The sequence below is a fragment of the Papio anubis genome, chromosome 5, assembly GCF_008728515.1.
Source record: "Papio anubis isolate 15944 chromosome 5, Panubis1.0, whole genome shotgun sequence".
Classification (NCBI taxonomy): domain Eukaryota; kingdom Metazoa; phylum Chordata; class Mammalia; order Primates; family Cercopithecidae; genus Papio; species Papio anubis.
In genome coordinates, this window is record NC_044980.1 from 129968450 (window position 1) to 129988939 (window position 20490).

Genomic DNA, 20490 nt, shown 5'->3' on the forward strand with positions numbered 1-20490 from the left:
ATTTCCCTGTTACCCAGATCGACCCTCCTCACTTCCCTACCCCCAGTAGAACCTTGGATGGGTGTCTCTTAGGATTGATAACTGGGAGTGTCCCCCAAGAGAGGTCTTCCTTAGTGTCATCCCTATTATCCAGTTCAGTGTGTTTAAACATCAGGCATTTGGTAACTGCTTATAGAATGAAGGAAGGAATGAACACATTAAGAGCCTGAACCTCTTCAGCTCCAATAATGGGGATCTGAAGTGTACCAGTAGGATGACCCACCACTAGTTAAGACGAGTCACTGTGTAGCTCCGAGAGCTTCAGAGCATCACAACTTGGAAGGCCACCAGAGGAACAAAAGGAGAAGGGAATAAAACCAGAATGGAGTGGGAAGAAAGCCACTAGGAGAGGCTGCTAAATAGGAAGAGAATGAAAACAATCAATGACTTGCTGATCACTTGTCAAGCACTCCCTATATGCCAGGCATATTAATTTGCTTCATCTTCTCAGTGCTATCATTGAAAGTACTTATCATTATTGCCATTTCCAGGTAGGAAGGTTTAGAATCAGAAAAGTTAAGCTACTTGCCCAGGATCACACAGCTAGTAACTGACAGAGTCAAATTCTAAACTTGGAGAATCTGACTCCTAACCCTAGGACCCTAGACTGCACTTACCAAAGTGTATCATGCCAAATACATTACCTCCTCTGAGAATCCGATAGGCGTGTAGTGGAAAAAATTGAAAATATGGTCACAGGCAAATTTGGAAAATGATAGGTTAAATGGTCTTCTTTACTGAAAGATGCCTCAAAGTTTTTAAGTTGATAATGAGCACTGTGAATCTCCAAGAGATGAGGGTATATGTGTGTCCCTTATTTGACCATCAGTGGTTTTCCTGGGGTAGCATCTTGCTGACCCAGATCCCCACTGAGAAGCACTAACCTCATATGCAGTCCCGAGTTTGTCAGGAGCCAGTTAAGGGAAGGTGCTGGCAGGGCAAAGTGGCAGAGGCAGCCAAAAGCTCTGGAATCACCCTAGAGCTCTGCAGCCTCAGTCAGCTCTCTGAAGGTCCATCCAGGGGCCTTCGTTTCTCCTGACTACGCAAGATAAGAAATCCATTTGCACTGGCCCATGGCTCTCTCAAACTATGCAGCCTGCCCAACTCTGTCTGCAGGGCGTCTGTCTTTGCGGACTTCACAAGGGAAATTTCTCACCTGAGTTAATCATTGCCGTCAATTCTGAACTCCTGTCCATCCTTTCTGTGAGGAGATTTGGCATTAAATCATTACAAGACAAAAGGATATGCTACTTATGCCACTTTACCCTAATCTCAGGAAGAATTCTTAGAAAAGTCTGAAGTTGATGGCCATTATACTCCACTGACAGAGCATTAATGATTCACTTAAAGATAAGTTAAAGACATCCTGAGTCTCATCATTGGAGAGCACCAGGTGAGATACTTTTCTTCTAACTACCTTAGAGTCAATTACATGATGATAGCACTTGCTCCATGAAGCCCTGTTGTTCAAAGTTTAGTAAATATCTTTAAGCAGAGAGAGCAATTACGGCTAAGTAACTATTTCTTGAATACTTTGAGTCTTCTAACTATTCACCACAACAACACGACAATCAGAAGCTGCATGGGCATTTCAGAGGTCAAGCTGGAGAGCTGAATTAATAAGGCTGACCACTGGTGACAGCCAGAGCCCAGGGCTCCAAGGCAATGAATGATGCCATGAAGAAGTTACCCGAGTCTTAGAGGAGTGACATCATTTAGCAAGTATGTTTTGGGTTCCTAATTATAGCTGTTGAGTCACCAAACCAAATCCTCTAAAATACTGCCCTCATCATGTCACTCGCCTGCCCAAAGACTTTCTATGGCACCCCACTGCCAAGAAAACAAAGTTCAAACTTGGCAGATTGGTATGGAATGTCCCCTCAATCCATTTCAAATCCACCTTTCTGACTACACTATTACCAGAATTCCCTGTGCTGGGCCTTCCTTCCCCTCCTGTCCCTCTACATTCCAAGCCTACTCCACACCCACCTCCATCATGAAGCCCCTTCCATCCTCATCCTAAACCATATTTGTCATCTGAAATTCTGAAGACACACTTCAACAAGTCTATTTCTACAAACTAAAACTTTCCCCCAACCACAAATCCATTTTAACTATGTTTGATTCTTTTTTTCAGCTCAGGAGAGGAAATGACTCCTCTTTCGCTGTCATCTTCCACTGGAGTTCAGTAATTCTCCTATTTTCTGAAAAGATGAAATGCTCTACATCTTCCATGCCTGTGGTTTATATTTCACCGAGTGGTGTCAGCACTGTTAGAGTAACCTCCCATTTTTATTGAGCCGCACACAATGTAATTGATGACATCTGCTGGGGCTGATATTTTAAGTGAAGGCTATTCTCGGCTCTGCCTGTGCTCCTCATGGTTCTGTATATAAATAGCCAACAGCAGCTACCCCTGAGGTACAAAGTGGGGCTACTCAGTTAAGGTCCTTGATTATATCCCATAAAGTCATAAGGTTTTCTGGGAGGGTTAATCTGAGCAGACCCAGTTTTCAAACCTGCAGAACTAGAAAAAGAGAACAGGATGGGGCTCTGCTGAATATAGCTGCCATCACTTCTAGGAGACAAAAATCCTTGTTTGGACTGTTTATATACTCAGGGTTAAAGACGGTGATTTTGTGGTTCTCAAAATTTCTGTGTTAACTCCCAAACCAAGGGAAGCTATCATTTATATCCCAAGTGGCAAATGACACCTACCTTGATGTATTCCTTCTCCAAAGTGCATTAGTAAAAGCAAAAATGTCTTCCCTCGGGAGTGTTTGCATTCATGTGCAAGCTTCAGCAAAGAGTAATTTTTGCAGTTATTTAGGCAACATTTGATCCTTATAGCACAAGAACCTATTTCTAGTTCTTAGCTAAAAAGAATAAGTTCACAGCGACTGTCAGTTGAGTTACCTTTGCAAGCAAAAGCCTGGTAGGGTTGTTTGCAGAAGGGCTTGTTTATCAGGCACAGACAGGCAATTTCTTGCTCTTTAACTACAAATATTCTTCATAAAGTTTTATCCTATTAAAAAGTTTTAAAATTTTTGATCACTTTTAATAAAACATTTCTAAGCTAAATTACAAATGCCTTCATATGCTTTTGGGTGAATCATTGTGATGATTCAGTCATTGTTAGAATTGTAAAGGAGTAATTCTGTTACCACTCTAAGGCTGCTAAGACGTGTATAGTCCAGACAAAGCCTCCAAAGGAAGGTTTTGCTGGACACCTTGCCCTTTACATAAACACATACAGTTCTCCATTTGTAGATTCACATGCTTCCCTGAACACACCTGCATCACAGCCATTAACAGATCCCACCACAATTGTTGACTGATTTATTTCCCTACTCCCCACTCTGAGCTCCTGTAGGGTAGGCAACACACCATTTTTGCTCTATCCCTAGTACCTGGCTTGGTGCTTGTGCATACAGCGAAAGCTCAATAAATGTTTGAGAATGCAAGCATGCATGAATGAAAAAAATGTTACACTACTTCAAGGCATATGATAAATGTATATATGGAAATTTTAATACTAATTTTGCTTATGAGACAACCAGAATCCAGAGGTAGTGACCCATTAAACTGACAAAGCAGAGGGCAGAAAGGAGCACCTTCCTCCACATTACATATCAATGCCTCCCTCGATTTCTTCATGTCAAGTTGACCATCATGATCACATCAAATACTCATGTTACAGAACTGAAGCTGATTCTCAGAAGCATGAACACTTTGAGATGTGGTAGGTAATACCATTTCATTGTGTTCTGGCATTAATTGCATATAAACATATGAAGTGCAATCTACCATCACTTTCAACAGCACCACACATGGAACAACAGGGGAAGGGATGTGATTCATGGCAGGTCCTCACAGTGTCTTAAATAACTCACAGGAGGACACTGTTAGTGATTCACAACAGCTATCATGAGAGACTGGTTTGCTGCTTGCTGGGGGGATGGGGGTGCAGAAAGCCTTCTGTGGGCCATGCTTAAACCCAAGCTGACACTGAAACAGGCTTCTATTTAGAAACCATGAAGAAGTTATTTAACAAATAAAATCGCAGTACCCTTGAAAGTCTCCCAGGATTAACCTTTTTCTAGAAAGAAAGTTTCATCTTTATGGTTCGTGTGAATTAGGGCAGCATCTCCAGGTACAGTCTGTTTCATGAATGAAAGCACTGCATTCGGCCCCACAGTTCACCATGTTAATATGATAATCAGATTTCACTTTTTTTTTTTTTTAAACAAAACCAATCAATGATTATACTGGTCAAGCCAATTAAAAGAAATTGTTTAAATCAGCCCTAGACATAACCTCAGACAAATAACCAATTTGATAAAATAATTTCTATCACCCCAGTCAATTCAGTCCCTGAAGTCAATAAAATAACACAGCTAGCTGGCCTTTGTGGGAACATTAACTCAGCATGCAAGGAAGGAAAAATGAAACCACATTTACCACAGACTATACAGCAAGAAGTATTGCATCCATTACCTTGGTCAAAGGGCTTGTTGGGATTCCAGTTTCTGAAATAATCATCCTATATAAGGAAAAAATAGAAAACAAAGGTTAGAGTTCAAAAAGCTTCTCACATAACTGCATAAAAACCTGCCTTCCTTTTCACCTCCCAAAACACAAAGGAAAACACTGAAAGCTTAGAAATTTTTCCCAAAACATGCATTAATGTGTAATAAAAAATATCAATTTCCTTTTCAAATTCCTGTCTTTCAAACTGTGTGTATTAAATACTGGGAACAGTAAAAACATTTCAGCCCAGTATGGAAACAGCGCTGCTCTTCTTAGTTTGACATATAAACCCAGACACCTTCTAAGTGCAAGGTGTATTTGCTATCAATTATACTATAGGTGATGCCTTGCTGCTCTCAGTTATGATTAAGCCTCTGTGTTTGTAACAGCTGATAATTCAACTGTCAACATTTCTTTTACATAGAGACATGCATCTTGTGGTGCACAGTTCCAGTTTTTCAATACTCACAAAACCTAAAAAGAGACGGCCTTCCAAATGTTAGAATTAACCAAAGGCGTACATTTAGCTTAATACCATTTGTTCTGGGTGTAGAAAGATGAAAAAACAAAGGCTGGCCAATCTGGTCTCTTCATAACCATGTCTTTCTTGCATTTGGTTTGCATCAATTTATGCTCTGAGGCTAGGCAATTCATTACTTTAAAATTGCAAGGATCTCAATCCCTCAATTCTTCATAGCTATGTTAACTTCTTCCCCACTCCTAATAACCCTTTCCTTGCTAACAGCCACCGTGTACTCCCTTTATTCTCCCTGTCAGCACCCTTTGACCCCATTGTTCCCCAGCACACCCACTGTATCAGCAAAACTGAACAGCTTGCAAGTTGAAGAGGTGTCACCCATGCGCATTATCCCCATATCATCTTTAAGGATTTGTCCCTTTGTAGTTAATACTCAATTGCTATGTGTGTTTTTGGCAGGCAGTCTGCACGCTGCAGTTTCAGAAAGCTGTCCAAAATGAAGCCTCAGTATCTCTTCTGGAAAAGCTAATTTACATCAAAGTGCACAATTAGTTTAAATTATTGTCCATGCTGTGTTCTGATGCAGTTTATCTCTGACACGATCTCCTGTGAATTTTATCAGCCTCAGTGTCATTCAATTATATAGCTTTATAATATCCTTGTTGAGTTCACCTAAGCCCTTAAATAGATTTTAGGAAACTAGATTTAGAGTAAAATCAGAACATATTGTTTCTTGGCCAGTGATTCCATCTTCCAAAGCATTAAGAAGTAAACAGCTTCCTCTGGATCCAGAGGATTCAGCACTAAATTATTTTTAGTTTCAAAGAATTGCCCACTTTGCTCTGGCTTTAATTTTATAGAATAACTAGCCTTCTCACCCATCTGGTTAGGGAGTCTTTGAGCTCTTTACCATGAAATATCACTGAGAAAATTTAAAACAATCTCTGCAATATCTTTCCCCATTTATAATTTTAAATACAATCCCAAACTTCTGGAATTGTGCTGTCAGAAATTCGGCAGCCACTGTTAAATGATTTTAAGTTAAAGGTTGGATGGTAGATAGGAAATTTAGCACCCAATTTCTAGGTTTGATGACCAAAGTGTTCTTAGCCTTAGACAACCATGTTACCAACATTTTCTGCTATTCTCAAGGCCAAGAGAAGAGATAACCCAAGATGAACTCATTCTCACCAGTGGAGAAAAAAAGGATCAAACCGTTCATCCTTCCAACTGTGGTTTATCAATCCTCTCTCCACATACAGAGGATGGCATCATATCTAATGGCAATGTGGAATCTTGTGAAATGTTTTCTACTTGAACATGCTGTTCTAATAGATAAAGCCCTTGGAAGCTTAGGCTGTGTGTCCAATAGGGAAGGGCTGAAACGAAAGACAAGTTCCTTTAACTTTAATTTCACAAGCCACATTCTCTTTGATGTCAAAGAAAGGTTTGAGCAAGTCTCAAGAACTGGATATTCCCTAATGATTTCAACATACTTTATAACATGGATGGAATTTGAAGCACTCTTCTGGACCTTGCCACTTTTTCAGGTTAACTATAATTACCATTTTTACGTATTTCTTGGGGAAAATCACAGTTTTAAGTATAAGGCCTCCAAAAGTAGCTATCTGCATTAGAATATTTAAAACCCATTGCAAATGTAACAATACTGCCTAATTGCTGCCAAAATGTGAAAGTACACCTTGAGTGAAAACTCATTATGCAAAATGAGTCCTTCAAACAACCCCTTGCCCAGCCAGGCCAAGCAGGGAAGAAAAATGATTCTCTGCATCTGATTACTTTTGCCCTGCCTCAGGAAAGTGGATTGCCAAAGCAAAAACCAATGAGCCAGAGCTGATAAAACCTTGGGTGTCACTGCTTTGGCTGCAGCTGAGAGAGGAAACCTCAAATCAGGGGCCAAGATCATGAACACATGTGAAGGACTCTAGGCACCAGAGCCCACTTCGGGTATGGTCACTGAGCATGGGGGAGGGGTCTCTTAGCAGCCACTGCTGCAGTTTGTGTCAGGGAATAAGTGCTGCAGCATCCATGATCACTCTTGCACACTGTCCTAGCTAGGTTCAAGGGCTTCCACACACGGTGAGTACAAGCAGGCTGAGAAAATTCTGGTAAGGCACAGTCCAAACTCAAGTGGAGAAAGTCAAAGATAAAAGACAAAAAAGAAAAGAATGGCTCTTCTAGAGCTTCACCTCCTGAAAATTTGTTCATCCCTGAGATCCACTTAACGATTAGGGTGCTCAAAGGACATCAGGATAGCTGTCAGTGGTCCTGAACCAATACCCCACCAATACCAAGGCTGGGCATTTCTCCAGGGCCTAAGACCCAGGTGGCAGAGCCAGGCTTTTAAAAAAAATCTTATTTTATATCTAAATAAAAACATATCGTATCTATTTTACATTGTCCTGAAATGAAGAGACCCATGACTTGCTATGCTGTCGATAATTCTATCACTTCTACCCTGGCAAGTAGTGTGTCTGCCCCAGCACTACCCCAGTGCTGTGTAGGCCCCAGACTTAAGCCCTGAAGCTGATAACGTGCATTAACAACCCTTGCCTCTGACCTTCCCTCTGGCCCCATAAAGTTACGGCTTGTTAAAATTCAAACTGTGGTGAAAGACATACTGGATAGATCAAACTTGTCAGGTAAGGCATATCTATCTGAGTTAGCCTCTTGAGTGGCAATTTTGTCATCTAATGATAAAGCTTTTATAAAGACTTGCAAGGAGCCCAGCAACAGTTAATTTTTAAAACATAAACCCAAATAGAAAGATGCATATCTAAATACAGTCATTTATTAAGTTCAATAGCTCCCATTAATGCATTTCACAAGTTGAGGAATGAAGGATGGCAGTGTTACTACATGTGTATTTTATGGGCTACACTGAAGAATGTAATTATATCAGGCATCTTCTGGACAGGACAGAGAACAGTCTTGCTGTAAATTCTGACTAACCCATATGAAGAAAGACTGATGCCATTTCACTGTAGCATTTCATAAATGAATATTATTCAACCCTTTTTTAGGGATTGTTAAAACCTGAAAGAACCTATAAATGTAAACAGAGGCCCAAACTTAAGCATATTGACTTAGGTCTAGAATCACACAGTATTCCAGGGCAGCAGGAACTCTCATGAAAAGTTGACATGGCCAGGTGCAGTGGCTCACACCTGTAATCCCAGCACTTTGGGAGGCAGAGGTGGGTGGATTACCTGACGTCAGGAGTTTGTGACCAGCCTGGTCAACATAGTGAAACCATATCTCTACTAAAAATACAAAACTAGCTAGGTGTGGTGGCATATGCCTGTAGTCCCAGCTACCCGAGAGGCTGAGACAGGAGAACCGCTTGAACCAGGGAAGCAGAGGCTGCAGTGAGCCAAGATCGTACCATTGCACTCCAGCCTGGGTGAGACAGAGCAAGACTCTGTCTCAAAATTAATTAATTAATTAATGTTTTAAAAGTCACTGTAAAGATCATGGTAAGAAAGTGACAAATAATCTATGTCCAGGATAAAGGAGGAGGGTTGGTGTTAGTGGGAGAGGAGGAAACAGAGACTGATAGCAAATAAGGCTCCAGTTATTGTTTTATTTTCTACAGCTGATCAACAAAGATAAAACTATATTTCTCCATTTATCTAATTAGTAAATACTCCACTCACATAGTATTGAAACCTGTGAAATTATTGGCACTCGATGGCTGAGTGCCATCAAGAAATTCTAATATTTCTAACTCAATAGTCAAAAAGGAATTTAACTATTAATGCTTTAGAGATATTCGGTTCTGATAAGCATCAATGAAAAAGAAAATATGTTTTACATATACATATATACACATTTTATATTTAATATATACTATTAAAGATATATTTGTTATGATATATTACATGTTTTTCATACACATAAATATGCCAAGAGCATATATTCCACTCTATAATGCATCTTCCAAAGAAATAATTAAGTTTGCTTAATATGAAATGACAAAATATTCTTGCTATAATTTGGGTGATTAAGTCTCTTCATCATGGATGATGACAGCCTATGGTTCCAGCCCATTTTGAATAAGAACCTGAATTTTCTTTTACTATACCACAGCCCCAAAATGACTGATGCAATTTAGCTCAAATATTCCCCAGGGATTTGCCTTTCAAGAGGTGCCTGTTTAATCTCCAAGGAATGTCAAAGCTGACTCTGAGGCAAAGATGGGGTGGCAGAACCAAATGGAAACCCAATTGCCTTGGCACCCAATTATGAAGATGATAATGTAATTTATTACATACTACAGCTTCAGATGCTACAGATCAAACACATTTAGTTCTCCTGAAACAGATCATTTCTCCTTCATACATATTTTAGCTAAGCTGTTTGAACCCTGCCGTTTCATCTGATGATTACCTGAGATAATATTAATACAAATTATCAGCCTAGAAAATAAATGGGAGCCTCATTTGTCTTGACCAGGAGGGAGCAATAGAGACATAAACTGAAGGAAGCAAATTAAAAGGAGGGCAGGCAGTCACTTTGGAGTTGTCTGTGAGCCAATTGCAGATACACACAAAATGGAGAAGCACTTCCCTGCAAGGCCAAGTGGATCAGAACTGAGTTTGTAGATCCCAGATGGAGGCAGACCCCGCTTTACCAAAACTGCAACCTTTAGAAAGAGATCAATGAAGGGACTGTAGCCAGTTGCTCTCAAGAGGATTCAGTGCAAACTGGTTCCATTTATCTTCACACTACTTGACTAGGGGGAATAGGAAGAAGGTCTGGTTGGTGGGTGGGAGAAACGTCCCCAAAAATGTTAATAGAAGTTACCAGAAAAGTGAGATTTCCAGACCATTATGTAAACGCATCCGTTATATAATGTGACATTTGCCTGTAATTTTGTGTGCAATGGAAATCTCTGCTAATCCCACTATTATAAGGTACAAAACACTCCATTTATTAAGAAACGAGCTAGTGGCCAGGCACAGTGGCTCACGTCTGTAATCCCAGCACTTTGGGAGGCCCAGGCGGGTGGATCACGAGGTCAGAAGATCGAGACCATCCAGGCTCACACAGTGAAACCCCATCTCTACCAAAAATACAAAAAATCAGCCGGGCATGATGGCGGGCGCCTGTAATCCCAGCTACTTGGGAGGCTGAGCCAGGAGAATGGCGTGAACCCGGGAGGCGGAGCTTGCAGTGAGCTGAGATCGCGCCACTGCACTCCAGCCTGGGCGACAGACAGACTCCGTCTCAAAAAAAAAAGAAAGAAAGAAAGGAGCTAGCTTCACACATAACTACCCTACCTCTGAGCTGTTTTCATTCACATCTCTGGGCAAATAATTTGCTGTTTGTCTGCTCCCCATCTCTGGTGAGGAGCCTCAGTGAGAATCCTTCTGAATGAACTCACCCAGCTTGGGCAGTGACTTCAGGCTTCTGGGCCTTCCATCCAAAGTTATCACTCGTGAGAACTCTGTACAACAGGGCCTGCGAGTTGTCTGCATTAATACATTTCCGTGTGCACAAATCACCCCCACCAACCCCCCCCCCCCCCTCCCCCACCCCCCCCCCCCCACCCCCCCACCCACCCCCACCCCCCCCCCCCCCCCCCACACACACACACACACACACACACACACACACACACGCACACACACACGGGCCTAGGCTGCTTCTGAGCAGGGATGGGTCTTACTCACCTGCACCATCCCCTAAGGTATCACTCAACAGCACACAGTAAATCCTTGCTAAATCACATCAAATATAAGAAAGTGGTTCCACTTTTATTAACATCTCTGTAACCCTGTGAAATTCCCATAACTATTACTGGTGTGTGTAAATACAGGTGGGTATATGTTGATGCACATACTCTAAATGACCTTCACCCTGAATAGAGCAATTCTTTGATAAATTGGCCTGACATTTGGTTTAAAGTCCTGCAGGTCTTAGACAAAATGATTCAGAAAATAACAATGTCAGTTGCTCTGCTCTTTCAATAAATAACCCACCAGTAAAACACAGATAATAACTGACAATCATACTTGTACTGTAACTAATGAGAAAAGATAAAGCAGCAAATGGACTGTTTATATGCATTTGATAAATTGCATCCCTTGGATATACCAATGAAAAATAAATGTGTGTGGTACTGGTTCACTGAACTAAAACAAATATTTACTACTGAGATTTCAGATTTAGAATGAAATTTACATTTTATTTGGCAACTACTTTGATGCTATGTCTACACACAGTTGAAAAATCAAAAACCTACCTCAACTTCCTGAGTACGAAAGCATTATAAATGAGAAAAAAATAAAAGAATCATATCAAACAATAGGAAGAAATGTATACATTTTTGATAATTGCATCAAATTTTCAAATTATCATACCATTAGAAAGGTCATCCAGATATGCTCCCTTAAGTCACCTACCATCATTCCTTTGAAAAGGTCCCAACAATTCACTGAGTTCATGGGAAAGGACATGAGGTTATGGGGTAGAATAACTGAAGTGGGAAGAAATCTGAGTGTGCTGTAGTGATCTATGTCATTGCTGCCGAACAGCTAGCAAAATCATGATTAAATCCAAACACTCAGCCATGATTACCATCCACGAGAATTTCAAATGAGTAATTGCCTGTGACATTGGTCCAAAGGGCAAAATTCAATAAAAACCCCAAGATGACATCCGAGACCAAGAGCAGTATACCTTCTACATTTCTGCAAAGAAATTCCTTTGCCTTGCAGTTTCAAAATAGCTTGAGTGGTCCTCAAAACTGAGAAAGATATGGATTTATGTTCCTAGGAAATATGTAAAATGAATAGTATTGTCATTGCTCCTCTAGCTGACTCAAGGATCATCACCAACAGAAAGAGCTCCCTCTTCTTGGGGACTTTCTGTCTGTCTCGGTCAGTCCATCCAAGCTGGGGTAGAGAGAAGTAACCCACTGGCTTGTTCTTTTCCCAAAGGAAAGAACTGAGTCTGAGGTTTCTTCCCCAAAATATGCTCTGTGTTTGGGCTTTTTTTCTGGAGATATGAATGGGCATATGATGCTCCATTTGTACTCTGGCCAAGACATGTGTTATCTCCTCAGACTCAAAACCATCCACAACCTTGACTTTATTAGCAAAATTAACAAATGGAGCTAACCAAGAGCAGCCTTCTCAGTATCTAGGAAGGAAAAGAATAGGTCAGCAGGAGGGAGTTAAAGGCAGAAAAGATACCATAAATAGGGCAGGCTTTGACGCAGATGTGGGTTGAAATTCTGGCTCTAGCACTCACCAGCTATTCGGCCTTGCACAGTCTACTCAGCTTCTATGAGCCAATTTCCTTATCCATAAAACAAGACCACTTGCACCTACCTTGAAGGATGGTCACAATGACTTGCAATAATGATGCAAAGGGCTCTATATCTGGCACATAGAATAAATAAGAGGTACACACTTTCATGTCCATTTCCTGAAGTTTATGGTAGGGGGATATCCCAGGAACATTGAGAGAAACATTAGTCTTTATGGATATGTTTTAAATTTCAATAATGCAATTCTTGCGTATTTGAATCTTGCCAATTAGGCCCAAGTGAAGGGAAACCAATTGCAACTGGAAAAAATAATTATGAAATATTTAAATGCATGTAATTTTATTAGTCTCACGTATGAAGAGAGATTTTTTAAAAATCAATGAAATTTGAAAACTTGAGCTACAGGCATATTTTGTGTAAAGAGCAGACTCCTACTATCTAAGATTTGGTCACCCCCATCTATTAAATAGACTCCATCTATTAAAAAAGATAATACTTACACCATTGGGCCTATTTGTACGTTGAGTGTGGTATTTTAAACCACTGAAAGGTATTACCTATCATGTAAGTGTACACAAATTAATTAAAGTTTCAATTATGATTAACTATATCCTGATAAGGGACCTGAACCTGCTCTGAACAGGCAAAATTTCTGTGTAATCATTAATTTACATGTAGAAAACAGATGGAGGAACCCTGAAAGGGTATGTCTCCTTGGCACACCAAACAAAGCCATTGCCATCTTATAGCTTATAGCATGTAAACCTTCATTTCCAAGAAAGTACAAATTATACTGGCCTGAGGCCCAGCCTTGTCCGAGTATCACAAATTCCAAATTAATTAGGTCCAGCCATCTTTCTGAGAATGCCTGCACCCTTCCCCCGCCATAGCTGGCAGGCCTCCATGAACATCCAGATGCCACCTTCTAGAGAATAAAACACCAGCTATTAACTACCACCTCACCATCCCTCCCCACTTATCCTCTCTGGGAGGTGACAAACACAGGGATTGGCAGGAGCAGTGGTTTCCACCTTGGCTGATGGCTGGGGATGCTGTGGGGCTTTTCAAACACTGATGCCTGGCCCAGCGCAGGAGGTGCTGATTCAGTGGCTGGAGTGTAGCCTCTACACTGGGATTTTTTAAAAGCTCTCCAGGTGATTCTAATGTGCAGCCTCCATAGGAAGCCACACACTAAATCACAGTGACTGAGGTGACTGAGGGAAGGCCAGGCCCACCATGGATAACAAACCAGGTACAGAACATCAGGGGCCTTCTCCCCCAGCTTCTGGAGCTTTCCAGAGTTGTATCCACCTACCACTCTCAGGGTCTGCTGCTGTAAGAGTCTCCAGCTTGGTAGATAGCACCTCTGTCCACCTGCTGCCAAGGCAAGAACCCAGGCCGCCGGCTGTTCAGGCAACAACGAAGTCCTCTTCACTTGCACTCCTGGGTCTCTCTCACATCTCCCCTCTCCTCTGCCATGGGTCAGGCCTCCACAGTTTCTCCTCACAACATGGCCACATGCCCTAACCAGCCTCCCTGCCTCCCCTGAGCCCTGCCCTGGCTGTTCACACTGCCTCAATAGTGACCTTCTAAAGGGATGTTCTGGTCACATCATCCCCCTGCTTAAAATGCTGGAGGGGCTCCCAGGTCAAGGCCAAGCCCACCAGCCCAGCTCACAGGACCTCTGTGCCCCAGCACCTGCTGAGCCTTGTAGTCCCCTTATGGCTACACTCTAGCTTACGTGTTCCATTCGAGCCACCAATGAACTACGTTTTAATCCTTCAGCAGCCCATGCTCTCTTCGTTCCCTGAAACTCTGTCCGTGCTATTCCTTCTGTGCCTGAAACACTCCTCCTCACCCTTCTTTTGCTAACATTAACTCCCCTATCAAATCCCAGTTTAGACACTTCTTCTCATGGGAAGCCTTCCTTGTCTCCAATCCCTCTGCACTTGAGGCACCGCTGCTGTGTGATCTGCAGCCCCTGGGCTGCCGGAACAGAGCACCGAACTGCTCACACTATAGAAGCTGACTACTCCTCTGCAACTCAGCCACACAGATGGCAGTCCCTAGGGCCAGGGGCTGGGTGGCCTCACTGCCAAACCTCAGCACAGCATTCATTTGGCACCAGGTACTCTAACATCTACTGAACAAATAAGACAATGATCCAACCTCTGCTGGTTTTGTATGCCAGTATCTTGCACTGCAGCTCTGCAACTTCTTCCCCTTTGTCTCAAAACTGATGGTACTGTGACCTGGAGGTTTCTGAGGAGGGTAAAATAGATAACTCCCTTTTAGTGACTGACTGGGGCAGTAACAGCAAACTGGAAACCAATGGGGATGACAATGGAAGGTCTCTGAGGGATCAACCAGGTTCCATAGGAGGAGGACAGGTAGACCTCTGCCCAATGGCCCCACCCCACATCCCCTAATGCCCTGAGTCTCCTCAGGGACCAAGAGGACTTCATGATTTGGAACACTACAGCTGAGCCAAAATCTGATACAAGATTTAGGACTTGCATCAAATCAAAGCCCAAATCAAAACATCAAAGTAATAGTAATATTAATAGTAATCGTCGTAGTAATAACAGCAGCTACCACTTTTTTTTTTTTTTTAAGAGACAGGGTCTTGCCGTCACTTAAGCTGAAGTGCAGTGGCACAATTGTAGGTCACTGTAACCTGGAACTCCTGAGCTCAAGTGATCCTCCTGCCTCATCCTCCCAAGTAGTTAAGATTACAGGTGTACACCACCATGCCCAGCCAATTTTTAATTTTTTTTTTTTTTAGAGATGGGGTCTTGCTATATTGCCCTGGCTGGTCTTAAACTCCTAGCCTCATGTGATCCTGCCTCAGCCTCCCAAAGTGCTGGGATTACAGGCATGAGCAACTCTTGCAATAACCATCTGAGACAAGCATCTCAATGTTATAGTTGTGGAAACTGAAGCTTAGAGAGAGAAAAGTACTATACAAGTTCCCACAGCTAGTGAGAAGCAGAACCAGGATTTGAACTCCATTTTTGCCTGACTTCAAAGATCATGCTGTAACCACTATGTACTACTGCTTCAATTGTTGCAGGAAGTCAGAGACCTCAGAGGGACCGACTGAAGTCGTGGCATCAGCAGCATCAATGTGAACACCAGAGACCCTGGAGAGAAGGCATGAGGCTGCCTGCCCTGTGGAGATGCACCGTGATACAGGAGATACCAAGAAATGGGAGGTGAGGGCACAGATCAGAGGCCTCTCAAGAGATTCTCACTACTACTACTACCAGGACTCTCATTATGTCTGAAGCCTCAGCTTTCCTATCTGTGAAATGGGGGATGAAAACACCTGCCTCACAAGGTTTCTAAGTAAGTGGACGGCAGTCTATCTATCGTGTGTCTGCCCCAAGAAAGCAGGCAGGACACCCTAGATTCCTGATCCACCCCTACCCTCAGGCCCAGCCTCACTAAGATGGTTTTCTGGGAAGAATCATGGCCTTCGGCCCCAAACATAGCAGCCTCAAGCGCAGGCTGGCACGAGATGCACAGGAGTCTCCTGCCTTTGTGTGCCCTGAACTGAGCACTCACACCTGTTTACCACCAGCACTCCCGGTGGCCCTGTGCAAAGTGAAACATCCAACACCAACATCAAAGCACCACGCAGAGGATGTAGTGGTTTTAGCATCAATCATCTCTCCGGAAAACTACGGCTGCAGGCTTGGCATGAAGTTTTCTTTAGCTGCAAAGTGAGGGCTGCTACGGCTTCTCCCAGCCCTGCCATTCAGCAGCTTCTCTTCCAAGGAACATCTGGGAAAGAAAGCAATAAAACTCCTTTCACTGTGTCCCTAAGACTGTCCTAGCTGCCACCTTGCAGCCTTGTGTCCTGAGGCTCCAGCCTTTGGATCAACTTATACAACAAATACTCCTCACAAAAGTCCCAGAAATAAATTCAGTCCAAGTCTTTGTCTACTCCAAGCCTGTCCTGTTCAATTCTTCTTTGAAATTTGCAATTTTGGAAGTGACATTTTCCCCATGGTAAGAGGTAACCAGAGTAGGCAAGACTGCCACAAAGGGACCCACATTCCTGAGCCACAGTTTTCCTGTAAACTCACCAACAAGGCTTCCATGGAGAAGAGCAGGCATCCCCTCTCTGAGCAACAGCCACTGCTGACACCAGGGCCCACCATGTGGGTAGAACAGTCCTCTGAGATTGACTGAAGGCTCTCCACAGAACCCACACTCCCAAAGGCTGCAGGGTCAAGGAGACCTGAGCCACGCTGCCTGTTACCCAACAGGCACTGATGCAACTCTGTAATTGTTTTAACACAATTTCTCCTCCCCAGTACTGATGGAAAGATGCCTGATAGAAACAGATGACCACAAGGCACTTCAGCCAGGATCCACTCTTCATAACTTGTTCAGCTGGCCCCTTGGACAGAGAGATGATGTACTGATGTCATGTGGACAAGATGGATGGTCCAGAGAACCTACAAGAGAATTGTCTTTAGGACAAGAGTAATGCACATGAGTCCCCAGATAGTAGTCCGGACCGCACTATTGAGGATCCATGTACTAGTCTACGCCATGAACAACTGGCAGTCCTGCTTCCCCCCAGGGGGAATGCTATGATCTGGTCCCGCTTATTTAGGGCCTGGGCACCCACAGAAACAGAGTGAGGCTAAGGCTGGGAAAGAAATGGAGATCAAAGGCTCTAGGATCTCAATGCCCAATGACACATCCAGATTTAACCTATAAGCATTGGGGAGCCCCTGGAGGGCTTATTTGGAGGGTGACCCCACGAAACTCGTATTTTCTAAAGCATACTCCACTCTCTCTGTGTGGGACAAATTAGAGGGAGCCCAGCTGAAACTAAGGACACCAGTGAAGACTAACAACTGCCCTTACCCTCATGAAACCCATGGTCTAGCCAGAGGAGAAGTAACAAGAAATGTAAGCAGATTAAGCATATGACCTGGTAACTATCACTTAGAAAAATTAGCTATGGGTACACAGAGGAAGAAGCCACAAATTATTCCAGAGAACCAGGGAAGATTCTACTGAGGAAGGACCACTGAGGCTAGCTCTTGAAGGACAGTTTTCCAGAGGAGGAACACATAGTGGCGCGAGAGAGGACATTGCGTTCAGGGGATCTGGCAGGTGCACGAGCATGCAGTCTTTGCCGCAGCAGCTCTAAGCTACGACAAAAGGCCATGAAGCATGAGCCCAGGTGCAACGACAGAGAAGAGACAACGACAGACACTGGCAGCTCTACTCAGGGTCTCCTGCACCTCTCAGTCTGCCCTTTGCTCTGTCACTAGGAAACTCTGTAGCTACTGCAGCTGGCTGCCAGGGATAATGCAAATGATAATTACAATCCCTCCACTTTAGCTGGAAGGCTGAGCCATGACACTGTGTCTATGCCACCCAAGAGACAAGAAGCAAGCCCACACCCTGACTCTTCCAATCCAGCAGCAAGTTTTGCCACCTGTTATGGACATGTGTGAGTCATTAGGAAGCATAATTAAAACCAACTAGTCTTCTGCCTGCCCGCTTTCCCTCCTAAAGAGAAATACTGAGAGCTTTCTGTACCTTTCCTTTGTTAAATAATTAAATGTCTTTCCCTCTGAACGTGAGCCCATAGGGCCATGCCATGTGCCCATGAAACCAGGACCCTGGAGGTCCCCCCCCGCCCCACAGCCAGGGATCATGATTCCTGGCCTCTGGCTGTCACTCAAACTTTGAAAGGTCCCATTCTAGTTTGCAGGGGACTGGAGAAGGGGAAGAGGAACAACCAGGGTCCCCTGATTCCCAGCTTTTAAAATAAAACCTCTCCAGGGTAAAATTATCAGGTAAGATCATTTATATGATAAAAAAAAAATACACATCAACAAGGACATATTTATTTCTTGTAGGGAGCACTTAGCTGGCAGAAACCATGGAATACTTTTATGTTTTCTTTTCATTTATTATTTGGAGAAACAATAGGAATGTTAATAACATTGCAAGTCCCTTCCAGTCCTAACATTCTGTGATTCTAAACATGTCAAATGATAAATCAAATATGCCTAAAAGCTCTGTGTAAATAAAGTAGGAGCAATTTTCAGACTAGCAAGGACTGGAATGCACTGAAAGAATTCAAGGCAGACTAAAGCAATAAGCTGCTTTTGCTTTTCTTTTCATTTTTGCTTCCAAATTGTAAGGACCTAACACGAACACAAACAGTAATGATGTCCTAGATCTTTAAAAACCCCTTTCCTGCTAAATAACTTATGAATATTAAAGAAAGATTCCAGTCGGATTTTTCTCATGATGCCCAGAACTACTAAAACAGAATCTCTTAAACAAATTACCAAGACCAAATCCTTTGGCAAAATTATGTTCTCCTGCAAGTTGAAGACTCTTAGGGGAAAGTTACATAGGAAGACATGAGAAGAAAACAGAAAAACAATAAGAAAGAAGACTAAAGATGCCACAGTGATTATTTCATCCACCTCATAAACACAGCCCCAGTGCACCAATCCCCTCCTCCCAGGGCTCAGAGGCCTGCAAAGGAAGAACAGTCACCTCCACCAACGTGCTGGAAGCCTCAACCATCCTTACCTAGTGCCCGTGACCCACTGTAAGAAGAAGAGAAGGGAATACAGAAAAGGATTAGAGAAAAATAAAAATGGTAACAATGGTTATGGGAAAATGAAGGGTTTCTTCCTGTTTCTACTTTACTACTTTTCACTTAAAACAAAACACGGATTACTTCTTAAATTCATATATTGTCTATATATTCATTCATTTATTTATTATTTCAATCATTGACTCATTCATTTAAAGTCCTCTGGAGTAGGTATAAGGAAGACATCATCACCCTAACATTATAATCTGGGAAACTGTACCCCAGAAAAGTAAAATCATTTTTACATGAATTCACACAGCACTAAAATCTGCAGTATAAAGTCCATGTACACCAGTGGCATAGACTCTGAGAAAAGTATCTACATCCCAGACGTGAGAAGTAAAAATGAAGAGTTTCTTGGGCCATGATCATGGATAAAGTCCAGGAATGTTTCCAGGCAGCTGAATAGAACCACAAACCCTTATAATTAGCCTGTTTCTGGGATGGCAAATAGTGTCACCCATTCATTTATTTCTTTTGTCCTGGCATTTCTGCTACCCTATTAAGAAATGAAAGATCTGAAATAAGCAAGGAGTGACCCTCAGCTCGCCCACCAACACATAGCCCATGGCCCATGCCAGAAATATGCAGGAGAAAGCCCCAGAAATCATGTTTACCCACAAGGCAGTGACAGCTCCTGCAAAATATCCAAATTGTGGTTCGATTTATTCAAGCATTCGGGGCTGAGCTCTCTTATCTAATTTATCAGCGAGACACACAAGTCACAGCTAGAACTGAAGGCACCTTGTCAGGGCTGCCTGCTGGCATTATTTGGGAACAACGCTGTGTGGGTTATTGTCGAGCTGCCCATCACAGCCTCGGATGTCCGTTTCTCACACCTCTGTTCACAAAACTCAGCTCTCAGCCCAGCCTGGAGCTAAAATCAACAGTTCTGCTTCCTGGTCTAAAACATGAAATATATAAACAGCTATGGCAGTTTTTTAACTGGTAACTTTTCTTGATGTTTCTATTGCCATTGCCTAAGTGACTCTGGACAAACATTTAACCTTCCTAGGCTTCAGTTTCCTCATCTGAAAATGAAGGCAATGGTGCCTCCTCTGTCGGGGTTAACGGGAGGATTATTTGAGACTTATATGCCAAACACCCAGCACATAGGATGCACCAAGAAATGGTAACTATATTTTGTAGTTGACCCCAGTATATCCTCTGTCTTAAGCTGATAACAGAGTTTTCAAACTTTACCATCAGTTTCCTCTGGATTAGTATATTTGTGATGCTGCCATTACGACTCTGAGGAGATTTTTAAAAATCAAATCTGGGTGATAGCTGCATTGGAAAAGCGGCAGCCACTGCTCTGTGCAAAAGTGTAAATAAAATGCCACTTAAGTAATCACATTACTCACAGCTTAACACATGTGGCTCGGAGCTGCAAGCAAACACGCATGTGTGATGGATTTCTCATTATCTATTGACTGCCACTGCAGTCCATCCAGCTGTCTGCAGGCGTCCTGCCTGGGAACGTCTACATCAGCTCCTGAT

At 42.7% G+C, this 20490-nt stretch overlaps 1 protein-coding gene across 2 annotated transcripts in view; it reads right to left on the reverse strand.

The window, feature by feature from the left end:
- The window catches only part of SPOCK1 (SPARC (osteonectin), cwcv and kazal like domains proteoglycan 1), a 524236-nt gene that overhangs the window by 290042 nt on the left and 213704 nt on the right, over nucleotides 1-20490 (reverse strand). Inside the window, exons 3-4 of one of the 2 annotated variants that reach the window (XM_009209151.3) lie at nucleotides 11316-11324; nucleotides 4537-4582 (exon numbers count right to left, since the gene is read on the reverse strand). In XM_009209151.3, the coding sequence (XP_009207415.1) occupies nucleotides 4537-4582; nucleotides 11316-11324 (55 nt within the window). The remainder of the gene's footprint in view (nucleotides 1-4536; nucleotides 4583-11315; nucleotides 11325-20490) is intronic. The other variant, XM_009209152.3, reaches the window with a different exon arrangement.